We start from the raw sequence: 20,680 nt of genomic DNA, 5'->3' as shown, positions 1-20,680 counted from the left end.
GGCAATGGAGCGAGACGAGAGCTAGCTCCTCAGCTCCGTCACTCGCCACTGTCGCCCTCCTACTTACCCAGATTAGTATAAGCCCTTGTTAGTTCCCTTCAAAATTTCAAAATTTTACAAGATTCTCCATCACATCGAATTTTTAAACACATGCATGAAATATTAAATGTAACTAAATAAAATAATTAATTACACAGTTTATCTATAATTTGCGAGACGAATCTTTTGAGTCTAGTTAATTCATGCCAGGATAATAATTATCAAATACAAACGAAAATGCTATAGTACTTTACAAGTTCACTTTTATGCAACTAAACAAGACCTAAATACTACTTTCCAGTCACTTGACACCATGATTAGATTAGCGCGCCCCCACCATCTGCGCTGCGCATCAGAAATCAGAATGGTGGTGGGGTTTGGGAAATGGAGCAACCCGCCTCCCCTCCCATTTGGGTTGGGGTTTCGGGTTTTTTACCGACAGGTGGATCAAATTGCTGCCCACCCTACCCGTGAACCGGTCCGGTTTGACCGGTTACGGTAAAAACCTATCAAATTCAAAATTCAAATCAAAGATCTCTGTTCAACCGGTTCCTATCGGTAAGCCGACCGGTTAGACCGGTATACCGGTCCGGTTTGAGCGGTAATCGGTCGGTTTGAATGGTAATCAGTCGGTTTGAGTGGTAACTGGCCAAATTTAATTTTTTTGTTTAAATTCAAATGCCCGCAAAGTATACTAAATGAATGTTTGTATAACATGTTTTAGCCTAAATGAACCCTCCAACCCTCTTTTGTACTACTTTTACATTAATATAATGTATTTGTATATTTTTCTATGCATGCTTTTTTTATTTAACTTCACATACCCGCAAAGTATACTAAATGAACAAATATTTGAAAAAATTTGACACCATTAGAGTCGTCGCAACTTAAAGTATTTTTAGGAATTTTTTGAATTTTTTTCATTTTTTAGAATTTAAATTTTGGCCATTTGAAACCTGTCCGAACCGATTTTACCGATTACCAGTAAAACCGGACCGGTTTCGGTCGGGATTTTTAACCCACCCACGAGCCGAGAGCTCCCTCTCTCTCTCCCTGGACCTGGGCGCCCGTGCCAATCCCCTCGCCGCCGTGGCGCCCAACTCGCGGCCTTGGCTTTTCTCTCTCGGTGTCAGTGTGGGCGCCCATTTATACGCGCCTACCCTCCCCCGTCCCGTCTCCTCCTCTCCGTCTCCCTCTCTCTCTCTCTCCCCCTCTCCCTTCCTTCGCCTCGTCTTGGCCAGTTGGCCCCTCCTCTACCTCTGCTGGCTGCTGCAGTGGGTTCCTCCTCCGGCCCCATCGGATTCCTGAAATGTGAGTGGGTCTCCTCGCTCCTGCGCTGTTCATCCCATTGGATATTTGGATCCTTCCCGTTTGGTGCCTTCTTGCCCCCCACGGAGATTCTTGCAATCTCTGCTGCTTCTCCTGCTGTTCATGCATGACCTCTCCTTCCTGATAACTTCTCCTTGGCTCCCTCACCCGGCTCCGCCTGGGGATCCCGCTAGCTTCTGGTCTGTGCCGGCATCTCGATGCTGGGGTTACCAACAATCTTGCATTTATTTTTCCCTAACTGATTTGGTTTTGAGTTCTATGATGATTCTTTTTTTTCCGTCTTTGTTTTCTGAAAATTTACCATCTTTTCCTGCCTTCTCGATTCGGTTCTTGGATTTTGAGGCTGGTCTCCTCGGTTCTTGAGCTGCTTCATTTCGCCTGCCATTTCTTTATGTTTTTGCTGCTGAAGACTTTTCCTCCTCACTTCTTTAATCCTCACTGACCGTCGTCGGCCCTTCGATTTATTTCGCGGTCAATCTCATTTCACCTCTCTTCCTGCATCTTACCACCACTCCTGCTACCTGATCTGTTGCTTAATCAGCCCACTTGTTTTTTGCTGCTCATGATTGCAGTTGGTGGCTCGGTTCGGTGCTTAACTACATCCACCCCGGAGAACATCGGACGGAGCATTTGAGGTGGTTGCCTGCCCAACCAAGCTCTCTCAGCAGCTCCGGCCTCTGACTTTCTCGGGAGGAGGAGGCGCAGCAGCGCGGGCACCATGATGAGCTTCAGGAGCCACGAGGGGTTCGGGCAGGTCCCCGCCGGCGCCAGCTCCAACGGACCCGCGGTGCCGTGGTGGGCGCCGGCGCCTCAGCTGCTGCTGTACGGCGAGGCGCTGGGCCAGGGGAAGGTGCCGCCGGAGGCGTCGCCGTGCCGGGAGGCCCGGTTCCAGGTCGCGCCGGGAGCGCAGGCGCCGCTGGGTCCTCCGGTGCCGCCGCCGCCGCCAGCGAAGGCTGCTGCCGAGAGGGGCCTCCCCGAAGTCCTCAAGTTCTCCGTGGCGCAAGGTGAGGATGTTTCTGTGCTTGTGCGTGTTTGTCAGTAGAGAACATGGCTGGGACTAGTTCAATCTGCAGGAAAAAGATTTGGGAGGGATACGCGACACATGTATAGGATCCAGATGGCAAAAATCTGGGTTCGAGTACAAATCTGGCAGGATTTGTTTGCATTCCTTATTTCAGAGTTAGGGATAGTGTAATCTGCAGAGGTTTAGACTAAGTGTTTGCAGATGCCTTTTCAGATGCCATGCACCATGTGTACCCTGCTGGAGCTCTTTCTTCACACTGGTACACAAATCGATGAAGCATAGTAAGGGTGATATAGTGTTAATGTTTACTAAAAATGACCTTTAGTTGACTAGAAGCAGGTTTTTGTATGAGTCTGGCAAAATTTCTTATCTACACATGTGTGCCCATCTTTATGACACTTGGCTGCTGCCTAAGAAGCTAGGACAAGAGAGAGGCCCCGTTTGGCACGGCTCTTGGGGCGGCTTCACGAGCGGCTTCAGGTGAAGCCCTCCCAAACGTTTGTTTTGTGACCGGCTTCACGTGTGAAGCCGGTTCTGAAGCCATCAGCGGCTTACACAGGCAAGGTGAAGCCATGAAATCGTGGCTTCACGCGGCTTACACATCAATCTAACAAGTGAAGCTGTTTTGCCAAACATTTTCTAAAACGGCTCCAACTCCACCAGAAAAGCCGCTCCATCTGAGGAGCCATAGCCGGAGCTGTTTTTGGAAGAGCCGAAGCCCTCCCAAACGGGGCCAGAGTCAGTAGCAAATAGAAAGTTTCCATGATTTCATCTATTATGGTACCTGGTACACATGTACTTCCTGTTTGTTTCTAAATTTGACCTGCCCCCTGGATAGCATTTGCTGGGATCTGAAAAGTCGCTCTTCTCCTATGGGCATAATAATATAGCACATTTAGAATTTCTGCATGGAATAGTATATAATGGGTTCGATTCAATGAAGTAATATAGCTAGCTACTGTAAGTTTGTTGGTACCTTCTTCATACCCATCTGGAGTAGGTAGTTTCTGTTATTTGACAGGCTGACACCTGGCATAAGATCTAGTCTCTGAATTTTCGGATGATAAGTACCTTTTCTCATTCAGAACTGGCCTGACCCCAGAAACAACCATACAACAACAAAGCCATTTAGTCCCAAGCAAGTTGGGGTAGGCTTATCATATAGATCCACTAGGATGGGACACATGTTTAATTTTTTTTTGTTTAAACCATCTGGGGATCAAATGGCTATTCATCTACATTTATCCTTGGAATCTCAAGCACCTTCTAGTCCGAAGAATTCCATACCACGATGTACCTGGGATAGTAGTCATTGAGTTGAAACCCAACATGAGTCACCAACAAAAGGGGAACAGATAGAGAAAAAGAAAAATAAACATTTATAATGCATTAAACAAGGATTATACCACAAAAAAGGGTACTGCAGTTACTACGTGAACATCATTTTTAGACTCGCACATATAGTGTTTCCATTCAGTAAGATGAGCCAAGAACATGACAGGGAATAAAAGATGTTCTTTCATGTGTACTGTCATTTTACCGTCTTGATTTCTTTTCATCGTTATCCAAAAGTTTGAGTTGTTCGCAATTAGCTTCTTGGCTCAACCCACTTGAATCAAGGTTCTTTCCTTAGTGCTTTTATGTTTTATGGCATTTGGTTTCAGGTAAAGGGGAGAAAGGTTCTGGGCACTCTGCCACTGCTGCTTTGCCATCCCCATTCGCGATCTACAATGGTCATTTTGAGCTGGGCCTTGGTCAATCTACGGTATGGCTGCCCATTTACTTTATTTATACATATGCATGGAGGCAAACTTTTTTTGTGATTAAAATTGCAATGCATTTTGCCTGACTCCACAATTTAAGTGCATCTTCATTCTCTGCTGCTGACTGCTGACTGATTTTTGTGGTTGTTAGGTTTCTGCTAATAATCTTTATGTTGACCAACACTGTGGCCTGCTTTCTCCCTATCCAATGGGAGCAACGGTATGTTCTGCTAGTTTTGGACCAGTCATGTATGTAATTTCTATGTTTGAATTTGCCGTTGTGGTAACATATCACAAAACCAAGGCATATTTGTAAAAAAAAATAAAAAAAAATATTTTAGTGGTAAACTAAATTCGACATTTTCAGCAATTTATGTATGGTTCTTTTTAATTTCGTTTTAAATGTTTCTCAAACTGTTTTTAATGTTGATGAACATGAATTTCATCTTTGCCTCAACATGTGGAACTGCAAATCCCATCCTTCTGGTGCCTATATGTTTTATCAATAAATAAAAGGCAGATTGGCTAATGTAACATTTTACTATGAAATAATTTAAAGCAAGTGACGGTAATCCTGGGAATAAATATACCAGCAGGTGTATTAGGTATAGTATGGTGATATTATCTTTTATAAATGTCTGGCTGAAGCCATATCTTCCTTTGGATATTGGCATTCTAGTGAGAATGCAGAAAGGAAATATCTTTATTTGCTGCTGTTGTTTGTCAAGTAGGAAATCTGTAGAATAGTTATTGAGTCTGCTCTTATCTTCCACCATTTATATTTGTGGACACAGCCCGGAGGGTGCATGCGAATACCACTGAATATGCCAACAGAAGCACCAATTTATGTGAATGCTAAGCAATATGAAGGCATTCTTCGTCGACGCCGTGCCCGTGCCAAAGCAGAGAGGGAAAATAGGCTGGTGAAAGCTAGGAAGGTATTTTACAAATCTCAAACTATTAATTAAACTTCCTAATTAACACCTTTGGATATTTCTATTCACCATGCCATGCAACACATCGTCTGTTGTCTTCTACCATTGATGCCACATCTCATCTCAAACTATTAATTTAACTCCTTAACTGTCACCTTTGTCTGATCAATACTGTATCACCATGCCATGCAACATATCTTCTCTTGCCTGCTAGCATTCATGTCAAGTATGTTTGATGATGCAGCCATATCTCCACGAGTCTCGCCATCTGCATGCACTGCGTCGCGCAAGAGGCTCTGGTGGGCGTTTTCTGAACACAAAGAAAGAGTCCAATTCGAAGGATGCTGTTGGAGATGGCAAGGCAATGTTCAGCAATCCGCTTATGCGCCAGGTGGCATCTCCAAGTTCAGAGATCCAGCAGTCAGACCTGGGCAACCCGAGCAGCGTCTCCAGTCTGTCAGGCTCAGAGGTGTCAAGCATATATGATCATGAAGATGTGGATCACTACCACAGCTTTGATCACCTCCGCACTCCGTTTTTCACCCCGCTCCCGAGCATCATGGACAGTGAACATGGGGTCGGTATCCCCTTCAAGTGGCCAACAGCCTCTGAAGGCTGTTGTGACCTCCTCAGAGCATGACTAGAGGGGTTACTGGACAGCCGAATGCTAGGAACTGGCGACAACCAGCAGATGCTGCTGGGTGTTACCAGCTCCGGGTCAGGGATTGTCCCTCCCATCGTTTGGCTGTCGGTAGGCAATTCATTCTTGGCTGAAGGCATTGTGGTTATTTCCTCTTATCGCCTAATTCTCCTAGATATTCTATTTCTGGGATCTTGTGATGAGTGGAACACCCGTGCCCCCAAAAATGCTGGTAGTACTAGCTTCCAGCATCAAACTCGTTTTGCGCGAGCAGGTTTCAGTGTTGTTTTTCTGAATAAAGCTTGAAACTTCAGACTAGGTACTGGAAGTGGAGTATATTTCTGAGTCTGATTGTGTGTCAAGACTTGGCTTTTGTTAGTGATGAATTGTGGTGTGCTTGAAGCTTGTGTGGACATGGTTTGTAATATGTGGTGTGTTGAAAGCTTGAACTCAGTAATGTAATGATGTATTTGACTACTGAGACTTTGGGCTTGGTTTGTACTTTGTGCTCCATGTCTCAGTGCTATGGCTTTGGAGGTATTTTGATCTGCAAGAAGGATTTTTTTCTTGAGGCTTGCATATGCTTGGATGAGTCTAATCTGCAAGAAGGCATTGTGGAACTCATACTGCGCTCCAGCATCTATTTGTGGCTGGGCTGTGCAGATTAAATTTTCTTTGAACCAAATTGACTGGAAACACAACTAAAACTGAGCTGTTTTTGCTGACATACGGTTGGAAGCATAGCCATTTTAGGATTTATGCACAAGAGAATAAAAATCTAGGTACAAACTACTCCCTTTGCTCAAATTATTAGTCGTTTTGATTTTTCTAGATGCATAGATTTTACTATGTAGATATATATTATATCTAGCTGTATAATAAAAATCTGTATTTAGAAAAACCTTGCCAAGCGAGCATGTGGTTTGCTAGCGAAAGCCAGAAAGCAGAGAGGGAATATGAAGGCATTCTTCGTTGACGCTATGCGGCTATGCCTGTGCCAAAGCAGAGAGGGAAAATAGGCTAGCGAAAGCCAGAAAGGTATCTTGCACATCTCAAACTATAAATCGAACTCCTTAACTGTCACCTTTGAATGTTTCAATATCACCGCCCGGACGGCCGGGGGAAGCAGCTCCGATGGAGAGATGACACCGCACCCCTCTCCAGCGACGATGGCTCCCCGTCCTACCGTGACATCCTGTTGCGGCAACTGAGGGAGACCACCCCTGCCTCAGCACCGGCGGCGGCGCAAGTCGACGCGCCGGCTCCGATACCCACTCTTCGCACCATCGTGGTGTTGCCTCCACGTGCCGAGGGTGGGCACCGCAAGCGTCCTCGTCGGCGGGGCCGCCGGCTACCCTCCTCGCCACCCTGGACGGACAAGCGATCCCGACGCAACAGCCGCCGGCGCAGCACGACGGAGCTGGTTGTCAGTCTGCAGGGGCACGACCACCCCCACAAGGGTGGTCGGGCTGCCCCAAGCCGCCTCCGTGGTCAGGCTGTGTATCGCCCTCCTCGCGTCGACCCTGATGGTTGGCAACGAGTTGAGAGGTGGCGCACGCATCCTCGGGACCTTCGGGAGTGGCCTTCTCGGTCGGAAGTGCCGCCGCGGTGATGCTTCCCCAAGGTGCTTGATGGACGATGCTTGAACTGCCTTTCGTTCAAGCATCGGGTTGCCTCGTGTCGTCAGCCATCGCGGTGCCTGCGCTGCCACGGCCTTTGGCACCATGCCAAGGATTGCTTGCGGCCTTGTCGCTCGCCACTTCGCTCGGGCCAGCCTCGCTGGACGGTCGTGTCGTTCCTGCTGGGTTTGGGCATGATCGCCCTCCGGTCTCCGACGATCGGCTGTGGCCGACGACTGCTGCTACTGACGGTAGCCTTGACCTCACGCTCTCTGCCACCGATGACTTGGCAGTGGTTGCTTTGGCTGCGGCCAAGTCAGCGATCATGGCTGTGCTTCGCATCGAGGAGGACGACTTCACCCTCAGGCCTGCCGTCCCCGAGCTGTTTGTGGCCACCTTTCGGTCTCAGAGTCTCCGAGATCGGGCTTCGGCGGCAAGTGTTTCCCGGGAAAGGCCACTTTCCGGCGGTCTTCTGGAGCACTCTGGAGCTGCCACACCCGTGATGCTTGTGGGGGGTGCCGCCTGTGGAGGTGCCACCATCGGCCGAGGTGGTGCCGGCTGTGGAGGTGCCGCCTGTGGATGTGTTGCCTTTGGCCGAGATTGTGGTGCGAGGAGGCAACCGGCACGGTCGGGGCGTTGGAGGACGACAATTTCGCGGTCTTGAAGGACTTCATCAGCAAAGTTTCAAAGAATATTTCGCCGCCTCTTGTGGACAAGCCGCCTCGTCGCCGTCGAGTTGACCCTGCCCTCATCGACGCGCCTCCTCAGCTACCTTCGTCTGAGGTACACGGCCTCAGGCGAAGCCATCGCCAAGCCTTGGATCCTCTCTCGGCCATCAAGCCGGCAAAGCGAGGGTCGGTGCTCCTGATGCGCCGACTCGGTGAGGTTGGCACGCCTCTACCCTTGGCGGCTTCGGCAGAGCAAGCGGTGGAGAAATTGTTTCGCAAAGGATCTCAGTCACACCACATGGATGCAATGCGGGACATACTTTCAATGTTGAAGAACAAGAGCAACAGCTCTCCCTCCGTGGGATGGAGCGTTGATTGAGGGCTACGCTTAGAGCCAGTCGTTAGGTTGTGCGAGATGTGAGTAGTTCATATTGGAGTTTATTTTTTCGGGTTGTGTTCAGCTGGCTTGCCGGTTTGTGTTCATCTGGAGTCCGTTCCATTTGGATTGTAATCAAACACTGTACTAATTTTTTTCATCTTAATACAACGATACGCTGCGCGTCCATATTCGAGAAAAAAATATCACCATGCGAAACGCCAAGCAACACATTTTCTGTTGTCTTGTACCATTGTTGCCAGTGCATTTGATGACGCAGCCGTATCTGCATGAGTCAAACTCTACATATCTGAAACTATTAATTGTACTGCTTAACTGTCACCTTGCCATGCAACATATCTTCTGTTGCCTGCTAGCATTCATGTCAAGAATCTTTGAGCCCGTTTAGATTCAAAAAAATTTTGGGTGCTACAGTAACTGACAATGTTTGACCTCTAATTAGGAGTATTAAATGTGAATAACTGACAAAACCCATTCTACAACCCCGGGTGAAATTACGAGACGAATCTTTTAAGCCTTATTGGACTATGATTGGACAATGTCGTGCTACAGTAACCAACCTCTAATGACGGATTAATTAGTCTTAATAGATTCGTCTCGTGATTTTCCATCCATCCATGTAATTAGTTTTATAATTAATCTATGTTTAATATTTCTAATTAGTGGTCAAACGTTATCCAAAAAATTTCACCCAAAAAATTTTGGGAACTAAACTGTCCCTTTGATGATGCTAGCATTCATGTCAAGAAACGTGGGCCGTGTTTGGATTGTTTATGTGAAAAAAATTACACCGTGTTCGGCTGGTCTAAATCCGGTTGCTGGCTGCTGCTGGCTGCTCTGGCGGGCTACTGCATGGCTGCTGCTGGCTCCAGCCAAAAACAGCCGCCAACAGACCAGCCGAACACGGGATACAAAACCACCTCTGCAGTCATATACAACATGAAGGGTTATTAACGACAGGATATGTGGTTGTTAAAAGTGCAGATGTGGTCGTTAAAAGTTATTAACGACCACAAAAGTGTGGTCGTCCATGGTCGTTAAAAGTTCCGTCGTTAATACTATTAACGACCACATACAATTTCCGGTCGTTAACTTTACAACGACGGCACAATATGTGGTTGTTGAAACTCTACTATCAACGACCACATTTTTAATTGATAACAACCACAATTTTGATCGTTAATACTATTTTGACATGTTGCATAAGGCATTCAACGAACATTTCTTTCTTTTTTAACGACCACAATTTTTCTATCAGCAACAACTTTCTACTATGGTAAATAGTTTTAACAACCACGTCAAAAAAATTAACAACCAGACTGTTATTGATAATATTTTCAGATCAGCTGCTTGTGGGGAGTTAACAACCGCTTTGCACCATGTAGGGAAACCATATATTTTTTAATAGGAAAAGCATGCATGCTTGTTAAAAAAATATATTTGCAACAAAAATAATCCAACATCATAGTACTTCGTGTTTTTTGCAACAGATGTCCAGAACATGAAACTAACAAAGGCTAAGGCTAATCCTGTAAAGAAGATCAAACTAGCTATAAAAATTGGCATATGCATGCAACGTAGATCTGCTCATGAACCATTCACTTGTCTTGTTTTAATAATCTTCATCCGGATATCTTGTTCCCTACAGTATGAATGTTTCATATCAGCACTGAAAAATAGGGGGGGGGGGGGGGAATCATGAATAAACAATATTTTTGAGTGTCCATGCTTACAGCTGATCCTGGTGAATCATGTTGGCTATAGTTAGCACTCATATACTTCTTCATTTGTGCCCATTCTTCTTCCATTCGGCTCATACGATTGTTAACTTTTTGATTTTCTTCACGAAGGACTTCATTATCATCCTGGAGTGCTTGTCTTTCTTGCTCAGACTGTGCTAGTTTTTCTATCAGTTCAGCCTTGCTAATAGCTGGACTTCTCAAGTCTCTTGCTTTTATTCCACCACCATAACCAACAACATGGTCACGCCTTGTGGGTGGGAAGCACTTGTCCACAAGTTCTACATTAGAAAGAGAAGGGTTCAACAACCTTTCCTTCTGAATCTGTGCCTGTAGAGCAAAACAATCTGAATTAGGGGCTTATACCAACACATATGTAACTATTATGAGGTAACACTGAACAAAAAAAAGGTTCATGTGGAATTATAAACTTACATGCTTGCTGGAGGTTTCAGAATCCACAAAAGTTCCACCCTTTGTGTGAGTGATAGAAAATAATGTGTCCAAACTTGGAGGCTTGTTTTCGTTGCCACCCTGTAGTAATAGAACAATGGAACATGTAATGAATTGACAAGTAAAAAAAGGAAGCAATGAAATCTATACAGTCTATACATACATTGTCCCAGATGATCTGTCTGTAAGGTTTGCTGCCACTGCGATGATGAATTTTTAATCTAGATCTATTTGTGGAGTTTCTCTTGCTTTTTTCCTATAATTTGAAGAAATTATGTTACTAAGGGCAATCACGCCATCATCTACCCTGCCCTCATTATGCCATGTACAGAAACTAGCAATTTTCCTACACATATACAGTCGCTGAAGTCTTGGCTTGATTGGAAAATATCGCATAGTCTTCTCTGGGATCTTCTTCCCTTTGGCTGACACTATTTCTTCACCTGAATGCTTATCTTTCTTCCATCTCGATCTGTTACATACCTTGCAGAATTGTGCATCTATATCATTTTTCCAGTATAGCATGCAATCATTGTGGCAAGCATCGATTTTTATGTAGCTTAGTCCCAGTTCCTTCATAATCTTTTTGGTTTCATAATAAGAGTTTGGCAAAGTGGAATTATGTGGTAGAAAGTCCTTGCGGAGTAACTCCACTAACATAGAAAATGATTTGTTACTCCACTTCCCCAAATTCTTTGTATTAAGCAACTTAACAGTAGCAGCTAATTTGGATATACTAGATCCTTCATAAAGAGGTTGGCTCAAGTCTTCAAGCAATCTGTAGAATTTTGCAGCTTCAACATTTGGTTCCTGTTCATATTCTTCATTGGGAGTTGGTGCCGTCATAGTGTTGCTGATTGGGTTAGTTTCTTGGGGAAATAAATCCATCATCAACTCTTCCATTCCATTATAACCTTCTTCTTCAGTTATTTCATAAGAGCCACCATCCTCTTCAATTTCTGAATCTGTCTTAGGCTCACCCAAAACTTCTCCATGATGATACCAAAATCTATAGTTTCCTATGATCCCAAAGATTTTAAGATGGGAATACACTTCTCCACGAGATTTGGAGTATGTATTGCAGCATCTGATGCATGGACATTTAATTTCATCAGAGCTACCTGTCCTATTAAAGGCATAGTCCAGAAACTTTTTTACACCAGCCAAATAAATATCTTTTTTGGAGATGTTCCTATCTAAACATTCCTCACTGATACGTTCATCAACTAAATCCATCCATGCCTTACTTGGTGCCATCTAGTGTTTTATATCTGACTACCTAACTACCTGTACCAATATATATGGAGTCAAAACAGAGATATCTATCATTTACCGGTATGATTTTAATTACGAAAATCTTATTTAAATGAACAAGACCAAATGTATCAGTACGCCTAATTGTTATTGATAGACAAGCAACTGGGCATGAGAGCCAAAAGGAGCGTGAATAATTGTCAGATCAAACAATGTACTTCGCCCCTTTAATTTTCTGAAGTAGGAGCCCATAAAAATTGACTAGGGAGATGGCAATCAAAACTAACGGACCTGCCGGACGGATTGATAGTCCTGGTTGGAGAAACTGATGACGTTGGTCGGAGGTGCCGGCAATGGACGGCGGGGACGGCAGGGGCGCTGGCCGAAGGTCCTGGCGACGGGTAGCAGGAACGGGAGGGGCGCCGGTCGGAGGTCCCGGCGATGGGTAGCGCGGATAGCAGGGGCGCCGGCCGAAGGTCCCGGCGACGGGTAGCGGGGACGGCAGCGGTGCCTGCTAGAGGTCGATGGCGATGGAGATGCAGGAAAGGGAGCAGTAACCACACGGTCGCTTGGGATCCCTACGGCCTATGATGACCCGGCGAATAGATAACTACGGAGTCAATAACTGATTCTATCAGATCAGAAATATTTGCGCCAAAAACAGAGCTGTTTCATTGAGTCAAAACATAGTATTTTTTTGGAGTCGGCCAAATCAGAGCAGGAAATTTTGGCATCCCGCTTTTTTCCCCACGATCCAAGGTACAGCAACCCAGTTAACGACCACACAAGCAGCTGGACAACGACAGGATTTAATTTCATCGTCGTGTTCACTGTATAAGCCTTGGCCCGACGACCACATATTATGCGTGGTCGCTAATTTCTAGTCGTTGTAGGTGGTTTCTCTCGTAGTAATAGTACTATAGCAGGTACTGTATTTAATGGATCTTTGACTGTACGATTTGAGGATGACTAGAGTATGGTTACTGTAGTATTAATGTATCTAATCATGGTTAAATTAGACTTATTAGATTCGGCTCGCGAATTTACACCTATGTGTGAAAAAGTTCTGCAAATAAATTTCGATAAATACCCTCGTGCCCATAAGATTCATGGCCGAAAAAAATTGTTATTTGTAACCAAACACGGATGCTGGATGAGTCGTGCCATCTGCATGCACTGCGTCGCGCCAGAGGTGGACATTTCCTAACACAAAGAAAGAGTCCAATGTGATGTTTTTCGAGAAAAGAATCTTGCATGTATGGTGGTCTAAATGAAGTCTATTTGCAAAACCTTTTCAGGGATGAGTATAATTTTTCGCGACAAATCTAATGATGGTAATTAATCGATGATTTGCTATAGTGACACTACAGTAACTGTCCTCTAATCGTGCGGTCAAAGACCTCATTAGATTCTTCAAGGTTTCTAGCATGAGGGTTCTGAAATTAGTTTTATAAACTGAATTTAGTTGACACCGTAATTAGTAGTTAAAGTATGTGCTAGTGCATTCTGGAGAAAAACCAAACAACACCAATGATCAGCAACCCGCTTATGCGCCAGGTGGCATCTCCATGTTCAGGGATCAAGCAGTCAGACCTGGGCAACCCAAGCAGCATCTCCAGTCATTAGTCATCACCTAATTCTGCCAGAAACTCTAGTTGCGGGATCTTGTGATGAGTGGAACACCGTTGACCAGAAACTGAAAACTAAAACTGGACGGTTTTTGCCCTCTTTTTTTATTTTTTTTGCGATGGACATCTTGCCATTTGACCATTTCAGGCTTTATGCACGAAGATCCAGGTAGAAGTTGAACACCATTTTTTTTTGACTCAGAAGTTGAACACCATTGGGCTGCCGCGAGCGTGTGATTATTAATCGCGACCCGATTTAGAGGGTAAATGAAAATATTTGAATCGAACTAGGGGGGATAAATGCAATAAATCGGATCGCAATTAATAATTGGGATCCAAATTAGGGACCATTTTGCACCAAGTTGGATCGCCATTTTGCAAAATTTACCGCCACCAGACCAGATCCACCGGCCGCGGCCCGCCTCGCTTTGGTCCCGCCGTCGGCTCGCACCGCCTCGTAGTCTCCGTTTCCACCCACCTCGCGCTCCGCCTCCGCCGCCAATGCTGGGGCCAGAGCTTTCCGCGGCGGCCGGAGGCGACGAATGGTGGGCGTGGTGGGTGGGCCGCGATCTGGTCAGGCGGCGGAAGGAGCACCGCGGGCCGCAGCCGGTACGGAAAGGGGGCGGGCGCTCCTCACCTTCCCGCCGTTGCTATTTTGCTCCTGAGCGGACGGCGTAAGCATCCCGCTTCAGTGGTGCCTGAACTGATGGCCTTGGAATGGGGATCGGATTTGCTGAGCGCTGGGGTAGTGGATGTGGAGGGGAGGACGGAGGGGCCTACTGACCGCGGGTCAACCGGCATCTTTGGTATTGAGCAGTTCACTTTGTGATCATCTGTCTCATATTGTGAATCATTTCACGTTGTGCTGCTTCCAGGCTGGCTGCCATGGAATGCCTGGATGATCACGGAGGAGATTGGCGCCACCAAGTGATGATCTTGCCACGATTAACTGCAGGAACTTTGCAAGGTTAGCGGGGAACTGAGATTGTTTACCGCATTTGCATTTTTTTTGGCATCATTTTTGCTTTTGCACGGTACTCGTTTCTTTGAAACGCTTGAGAACATTGAGTCTCTGCGTTGTAGTTTTAGGAATAGAACCTAACGGGACCAGAGTAATTTTCCCAGTTGTCAGCAAAGAGAGCGCTGTGTTGTACAACAGAGTAATTTTCCCAGTTGGTAATGTTTTGTTGTACAACAGAGTAATTTTCCTAGTTGGCATTGTTTTGTTTTGATGTACAACAGAGAGCGCTGTGTTGTGAGAGAACACAGTTTAAGTTGAGAAAACCTCAAGAGAAGGAGAATGGTACTATGGAAGGATGCAGAATTCTGCAAAGAAAAACACAATATCTACCTTTTTCATAAGAAAACAGGCAATTTAGAAGCCAGATCGTGTCTTGGTAAAATAGCCAGCCTGAGGAACATCGCGGTTGTGGTAGTGGTCACAAACAAGCAAAGATGTCCTGTCAGTGGTCACTTAGAGGAGGAAGATCGGAATGGTTTAGAGTAAATCAGCGACAAATCACCTAAATTCAGGTGCATCCTTAAGTGTGGTTGTAGAAGTTGCAAGTGAGGCAGTAGATTTTTTTTGTAACTGACCAGAATCCAGATACCATTACCAACTTTCTTTGGAACTTTCTCCAATAGAAAAAGGATCCACTTTAGGTTGATAAAACCATAAAATAATATATATTCATGCCTTTTGAGACGCAAAAATGTACTTCAAATTAAGTGAAAGTAGATAATTGATTACCAAAGGTTTCGTACAAGTTACAAATAAGTCTGGAATTTGTTGCTTCACTGAATCTCAAACACAGATGTCCAAATAAGTATTGAGTCATGTTGCATGGTCATCCAAGTTTGAATAACAGACGCGCATTTGCTTACCCTTACCTTGGCGTGTAATTAATGATTGCACAATTCAGCTCACAATGTGATTGTATGACATCTTGTTCATACAGCCAGCATATCTGGAGTTTCTGGACCTTTGTTGAATTAATTAATTATGGAGCATGCAAATACTAATTTACAAATTTACATGAATGGTAACATTGAGTTCCATTGTAATATTACCTTCAGCAATGGATAGCACCAATGGACCTAAAGCTAATGTTAACTGTGAGTGATGCCAGTATATGGTATCTAAAACTCAATGATAGTGCAGTAACTATTCAATAGAGCATGTACATTACGGCAATCCAAAAGTTTACTTAAGAATATTAGACAAGTCAACTGGTAACACTATACAGTCAGTATGTCCCATCTTTCTGGCTCGTTAAAATTGGGAACTCTTGTTTTGAGGTTTTGAAATTAAACCAACTGCCATATGAAATACTTAATTCAACGTATCCAATTCAGTTCGGTTTCATGTTGTTTGATATAATAAATGGACAGCTATCACTGTGGTGTGATTTTAGTAGTGTAGATTGAAGATGCCATTGTTATTCTTGTTTTAATATTTTCCATTTGTCGTATGCGTACCTTCTATCTCTAGCATTTAATCAGTCACACAGAAGCTTCTATAGCCAGTGTCATTCTAACCGTCGCATTAATATACTATTGATATTTTTGTGTTCTACCTGTCCCATTTATATACTAAAGATATGGTAGTGTTCTTGAGCATTAACGAGCGGATCTGCAATTTGTTTTTGAGGATCTTATTTGAGAAGGTGAACGCTACCGTTCCTAGGCTATAGCTGGCTATATATACGCATCACACCAGTGTTCTCGCTGCCTCAACCCACCCATAATCTCTGTGTTGCTTCTTTACCAGTAGCGGTATTTTCTTTCTTAACCTCATCTTGCATGTCTTGGATATCTTCTGTTACGTTTTTTGTGGTTATCGTTACAAAGATCATGCATAGCTTGGCCGTATTTTACATTATTCGTTACTAATATCATGCAGTATCCTGAATTTTTTAATACATCTCTTTTCTCATACCGCTTCTCTGACCATGTACTATATGATGTTTCTTGTTTTGCATTCTCGTGATAATGCAACTCAGATGGTGAGCTTCATGGGCCTGATTTGAAGCTGTTACTCTATCATTGTCCCAAGGTGAGAATCCTCTAGTCTCTATCTTTAATACATATTTATACTTTATACACAGACCATGAGTAGGTGGGTACAGTTAGGTAGCTGGAATTAGGAGTGAAACGAGAAGAATGATTTGTCGATTTTTGTCTGACCCAATAGTAGAAATGGGAAAAATCTGCATGGGATGTGTTTCCTAAATGATGATTAGTGTGCGGTATGTCGTGTATTCATCTATGGAATTTTATAGGATATGGGTCAAGTTGCGACTTGCGAGTGAGCAATGTCTACTCTATTTGTATTCATTAGCCAGTAAATTTAAAAGTTGGATATTCTATAGAACGTTAAGCATCTTTGGAAATTTAATATGCTTCACTATGGATTTTGATCATTGACTCATTGTAATGTGAACATGGTGAATGCTGACTTGGTGTTAATTATCATCGTTCTAGCACATTATGAAACTGTCACTTTCATTTGTGAAATTCCATCCTTTCTTTATGCATGTACAATCCATTATCCACTCTGTGGCCTCTTCGAATCTGACCTATATGGCTATATCCACTCTGAGTCCATGTCCCAAGTGACCTGCAGTTACATTTGTGGTAGGAATTGATGTATTTAACTGTTTGCCGAGAATTTCCTGCACTTCAAATAGGCCCTGATCTGATAAATAGATGTTATGTCAGAATTGAATTCAATCAATCTGTTGTGGAATTTCCTAATGATGATGCTTTTGTAACCAAGAAAACAAAAGGAGAAAAATCCATGACTTTCATTGAAGTGTCCTTCATGTGTTTCATGAAAAGATTTGACTGGCTAGACTGCACAGGACAGTACTACTGATGGTCATCCACATACTAAATAAAGATTTCTTTTAGTTGTCTCGGTATATTTTGTGGGAAACTTAAGTAGAGGTTTGGTGGAAACAATCTCTACGAAAAGCACCAAATAGATTCATATAATAGAACTGATTAGAGTTTTTGGAAAACTTTCTTTCTCGTGGTGGCTATTTGGATTTTTTTTATGCATGGATGGATCTTTGGTATGTATCTACTTAGATATTCATTGATGTCTCAGTTCACCTCTTTTTTCAGTAAGGACCCTTGATGGGATTTATGGATACTGAACTGTAACAGTAGCTTCTCTGGCATTTTGAACCAGGGAACACGGCAAAGGCATCTGAGTGCTTGCTCCTGCAATACCGAACATGTCTGTGGAGAATAATGGTTCGTCTGAGATGGGTGCTGGTCAGCGAATGGTAAGCTATTCTGTCAACCTTGTTTCTTGAAAAGGACAAAGTCAACTACATTTGGACTACAGGCATATTGCCATTCCTTTCTGAATATCCATTTTTTATATGGCCTTTTTTTCTCATTGAATGAGATGATTATTAAGTTCCTTTTAGTGAACATTTAATTTTAGTCAATTATGAATTATGATGTGATCACCTTTAATGAGTACATGTTATTTGACTTGATTCTTGACTTGTGTGCAGTAGTAGCATGTAAAATACATTGAAAGTAAGGTCGCTAAATTTTTCTTAAATTTAATTTATGCGAACTTCTTTCAATATTAGATGTTTGCAAACAATTTCATGATAGACGGATGTACATATGTAAGCTTACTTTAGCACAAACTTGGATTTAAATTGTAGACATCTCGTAATGATTCTGCCAAATTATTTCAAAACTTGGAAACTTCATTCAGTGTTGATACATGTCTCATGGCATTTAAGTATTTTATATAATGTGCAGTTAGGTTCATTGGTGGCTTTAAATCTTTGTTTAGGTAACCCTTTTTCTTTTAGCAGTGGCATGACTTGCCAATAACATAAGATAAAGGGATGACCTCCAGTAGTATCATGCTATGAGTACTTTCAAAAACTGATATTGTGAGAGCAGAGTAGGAATATTAGTTAGAGTTTTTCTTTTCTGTCGAAGTGATGTATTTCTTGCTAATAATCCTTTGACGTTTGTTGGTTTTCTCTTTTTGACATGTAGGCTGTTGGCCGGAAGCTGCTCCCACCTATTACACCAGGTGGTGCACCAGTTTTTGTGAGGGAAAAGCAGTATGATGCCATCATTCGGCTGCGTGAACGCCGCCGTCGTGTCGAAGAAGCAAGGAAGGGAAGGGCGCTCAAAGTTAAGGTACGTCCCACTTTACTCTGAATAGGGTCCTGATTTGCCCATAGTGAAGTATCAGTTTTATCCCCATCTTTGTTGTCTTTATATTGGTTCTATAAGTTTAATCTGTTGATGCAGAAACCCATTCCAAGATGTCCTAAAGGGCACTTTGTCAAGACCAAGGGCTACCAGAAAGGTACCAATGGAGGCATCATGGTGCCATTCCGCGCCACCCAAAGAGACTGTTGCCTGCCCTTCATCTTAGCCAATGGCTACAAGGAAGTGACCACTGTTGGCAGCGAGTTGCAAAGCAGCACCCCTGCAATAGGCTTCAATTGGCTCTTTAATGCAACCAATGAAGGTGGTGAACATTTTGGTGAGATCATGTATTTGCCCTTGATCGCAACCAATGTAGGCGATGCAAATGGTGGTGAGGTCTCCTATGACTGTGAGGCGCCAAGCAACACCCCAGGAATGTGCCTTTGTTGCCCCTTCGCCGAAACCAGTGAATACTATGAGAACATCACTGAGGCCACCTCTGGTAGCATGGTTTCAATCAGCAACCCCACAGGGGACTTCTATTGGCCCGTTGTGGCGACCAATGAGGAGGAAAACGTCGGCGCCACCGCCTACGGCAGCATCCTGAACCTGGAATCGCCCGATCCCACCACGCTCCTCAAGATCATGATGGGGAACGGGTACAACACCGACCAAGTCTCGGAGCAGTTCCAGAACGTGGCGCACCTCCAGGCTCCTGAATTCGCCACCCTCCTGACCGTCATGAACAACGCTGGCTATGATGAGGCCGCGGACGACAGCCACTATGACGTGCACAAAGTAATGACGAAGTTAGAAGGGTGGTAACCAGCAGCAGTAGGTCATACTTAGGCCTGCCCTGCCATCGTTTTGCAGCCTTGTGTGTAGGCTTGCCCAGTTCTCTGGTTGATGGCTATCTATCTGTTCTCTTTTGCTTGTGTCCTGACTCCAGTTTCTCAGATTGCCTGATGGTCAGCTCTGAAGGTTCCTGAACCTGTTTGGTTAATAAGGCTATGTACTGAGCCTAGCTCCAAGTTTGAGTTCTGTTGGGGGCTTGGATTGGAGGGGTTTTTTTTTTGGCTTCTTATTTGCCTTGATACCTTGTTATCTAGTTCCTTCTAGTTTAGTCATCTTAGTAAAGGATGCTTAAAGAACGGTTGTATGGACCTGGTTTATGTATGGTAGAAAATCTTGGATATTAACTAAAAAGGTAAAATCTTGGATATTATTAATTTGGGTATTATGCGTGAAAAGTTCTGCGTGTATGAAAGTGCCAGTGTGTCCAGTTACTTGCCGAATTCTGAAGTTTCTGTTGCAGGGACATTGAGCATCGCAGCACTGACCTGCATCTTCTTGTGAAATTGTCCAATCCATTCAGATGCTGCTGCTGAGTCTCTTGTGTGAGAACTCACCCAGATTTGAATGGATTCCATTTTAGCTGAATTTGAATGGATTCTAACCGAGCTTGTAAAGTGTAAACACATCGATCCCATCGCAGAAGCGCCGCCCCGCCCTTCTCCCCCGCCTCTCGGGCTCCGGCGCCGCCCCCGGCGCCTCCGCCGCTGCTCTCCCTAACCGAGCTCGCCGCCGCTTTCTCCTCGCCACCGCCGCCGGCACCACCCACCAGTTGTCCGTCCCTGGCCGGCCGGCGGCGCTCCCGCGCCGCCGCGTCCTCCGCCGGCCAAACCGCCGCCACCGCCTGGCTGCACCCCCCCCACCCCGACCCCTTCTCTATAGCCGGCGGCCATGGAGCCGTCCCACCCCCAGTAACCTCGAATACTAAGACCGTCGCCGCCCTCCACCACTCCGGCCGCCGGCGGAGCGCAGCCGCTCCGCCCACCTACCATCTCTTCTGGCCCCCCCCTCTCCCCCCACCCCCGGCCCGAGCTCGCGGCTGCAGCATCTCCTCCTGAGGTTGAAGATGAACAGGGAGCTTCTGCGATGCGTTGATAAATAATCGCACGCGCGATAAATAGAATGGGCCGCGTCACCGCACACG

At 44.7% G+C, this 20,680-nt stretch overlaps 3 protein-coding genes across 7 annotated transcripts; 2 read left to right on the top strand and 1 right to left on the bottom strand.

Annotated features, from left to right (window-relative positions):
- Nucleotides 1-1,197: 1,197 nt before the first annotated feature.
- LOC120666975 (nuclear transcription factor Y subunit A-10-like) lies at nucleotides 1,198-6,256 on the top strand. 3 transcript variants are annotated; one of them, XM_039946972.1, is made up of 6 exons: nucleotides 1,198-1,350; nucleotides 1,941-2,372; nucleotides 4,057-4,157; nucleotides 4,307-4,375; nucleotides 4,950-5,093; nucleotides 5,335-6,256. In XM_039946972.1, exons 2-6 carry the CDS (start codon nucleotides 2,087-2,089, stop codon nucleotides 5,728-5,730), a joined length of 996 nt encoding a protein of 331 aa, XP_039802906.1. In that variant the 5' UTR covers nucleotides 1,198-1,350; nucleotides 1,941-2,086; the 3' UTR covers nucleotides 5,731-6,256. The 3 variants fall into 3 exon arrangements, with proteins under 3 accessions (XP_039802906.1, XP_039802907.1, XP_039802908.1); XM_039946973.1 differs by lacking the exon at nucleotides 1,198-1,350 and adding an exon at nucleotides 1,387-1,839; XM_039946974.1 differs by lacking the exon at nucleotides 1,198-1,350 and adding an exon at nucleotides 1,390-1,547.
- Nucleotides 6,257-9,796: 3,540 nt separating this feature from the next.
- On the bottom strand, nucleotides 9,797-12,065 carry LOC120663917. 2 transcript variants are annotated; one of them, XR_005670650.1, is made up of 4 exons: nucleotides 10,770-10,902; nucleotides 10,589-10,687; nucleotides 10,148-10,483; nucleotides 9,797-10,056 (listed from the first exon to the last, which is right to left on the bottom strand). XR_005670650.1 is itself a non-coding variant. In XM_039942864.1 (3 exons), the coding sequence occupies exons 1-3, from the start codon at nucleotides 11,353-11,355 to the stop codon at nucleotides 10,027-10,029; spliced, it is 378 nt and encodes a 125-aa protein (XP_039798798.1). In that variant the 5' UTR covers nucleotides 11,356-12,065; the 3' UTR covers nucleotides 9,797-10,026. The 2 variants fall into 2 exon arrangements, 1 of the variants encoding a protein (XP_039798798.1); XM_039942864.1 differs by lacking the exons at nucleotides 10,589-10,687; nucleotides 10,770-10,902 and adding an exon at nucleotides 11,344-12,065.
- Nucleotides 12,066-13,890: 1,825 nt separating this feature from the next.
- On the top strand, nucleotides 13,891-19,924 carry LOC120666974. 2 transcript variants are annotated; one of them, XM_039946971.1, is made up of 6 exons: nucleotides 13,891-14,294; nucleotides 14,364-14,455; nucleotides 16,491-16,543; nucleotides 17,617-17,780; nucleotides 18,523-18,669; nucleotides 18,784-19,924. In XM_039946971.1, exons 4-6 carry the CDS (start codon nucleotides 17,730-17,732, stop codon nucleotides 19,507-19,509), a joined length of 924 nt encoding a protein of 307 aa, XP_039802905.1. In that variant the 5' UTR covers nucleotides 13,891-14,294; nucleotides 14,364-14,455; nucleotides 16,491-16,543; nucleotides 17,617-17,729; the 3' UTR covers nucleotides 19,510-19,924. The 2 variants fall into 2 exon arrangements, with proteins under 2 accessions (XP_039802905.1, XP_039802904.1); XM_039946970.1 differs by having other exon boundaries at nucleotides 13,892-14,294; nucleotides 17,684-17,780.
- The last annotated feature ends 756 nt before the right edge of the window (nucleotides 19,925-20,680 follow it).

This window comes from Panicum virgatum, chromosome 3N (genome assembly GCF_016808335.1).
Source record: "Panicum virgatum strain AP13 chromosome 3N, P.virgatum_v5, whole genome shotgun sequence".
Taxonomy (NCBI): domain Eukaryota; kingdom Viridiplantae; phylum Streptophyta; class Magnoliopsida; order Poales; family Poaceae; genus Panicum; species Panicum virgatum.
Note: the sequence above shows the minus strand (reverse complement) of the source record. Positions and strands in the feature narration are given on the sequence as shown.

What these genes read in the sequence shown, in the direction of transcription:
- LOC120663917 (XM_039942864.1), bottom strand. An exon ending in ATGATTCACCAGGATCAGCT is followed by an intron (nt 10,057 to 10,147) that starts GTAAGCATGGAC and finishes TTCATACTGTAG; the next exon opens with GGAACAAGATATCCGGATGA.
- LOC120666975 (XM_039946972.1), top strand. Translation starts at nt 2,087, where the DNA reads ATGATGAGCTTCAGGAGCCACGAGGGGTTCGGGCAGGTCCCCGCCGGC. An exon ending in CAAGTTCTCCGTGGCGCAAG is followed by an intron (nt 2,373 to 4,056) that starts GTGAGGATGTTT and finishes ATTTGGTTTCAG; the next exon opens with GTAAAGGGGAGAAAGGTTCT. An exon ending in GGCTGGTGAAAGCTAGGAAG is followed by an intron (nt 5,094 to 5,334) that starts GTATTTTACAAA and finishes TTGATGATGCAG; the next exon opens with CCATATCTCCACGAGTCTCG.
- LOC120666974 (XM_039946971.1), top strand. Translation starts at nt 17,730, where the DNA reads ATGTCTGTGGAGAATAATGGTTCGTCTGAGATGGGTGCTGGTCAGCGA. An exon ending in TGGGTGCTGGTCAGCGAATG is followed by an intron (nt 17,781 to 18,522) that starts GTAAGCTATTCT and finishes TTTGACATGTAG; the next exon opens with GCTGTTGGCCGGAAGCTGCT. An exon ending in GAAGGGCGCTCAAAGTTAAG is followed by an intron (nt 18,670 to 18,783) that starts GTACGTCCCACT and finishes CTGTTGATGCAG; the next exon opens with AAACCCATTCCAAGATGTCC.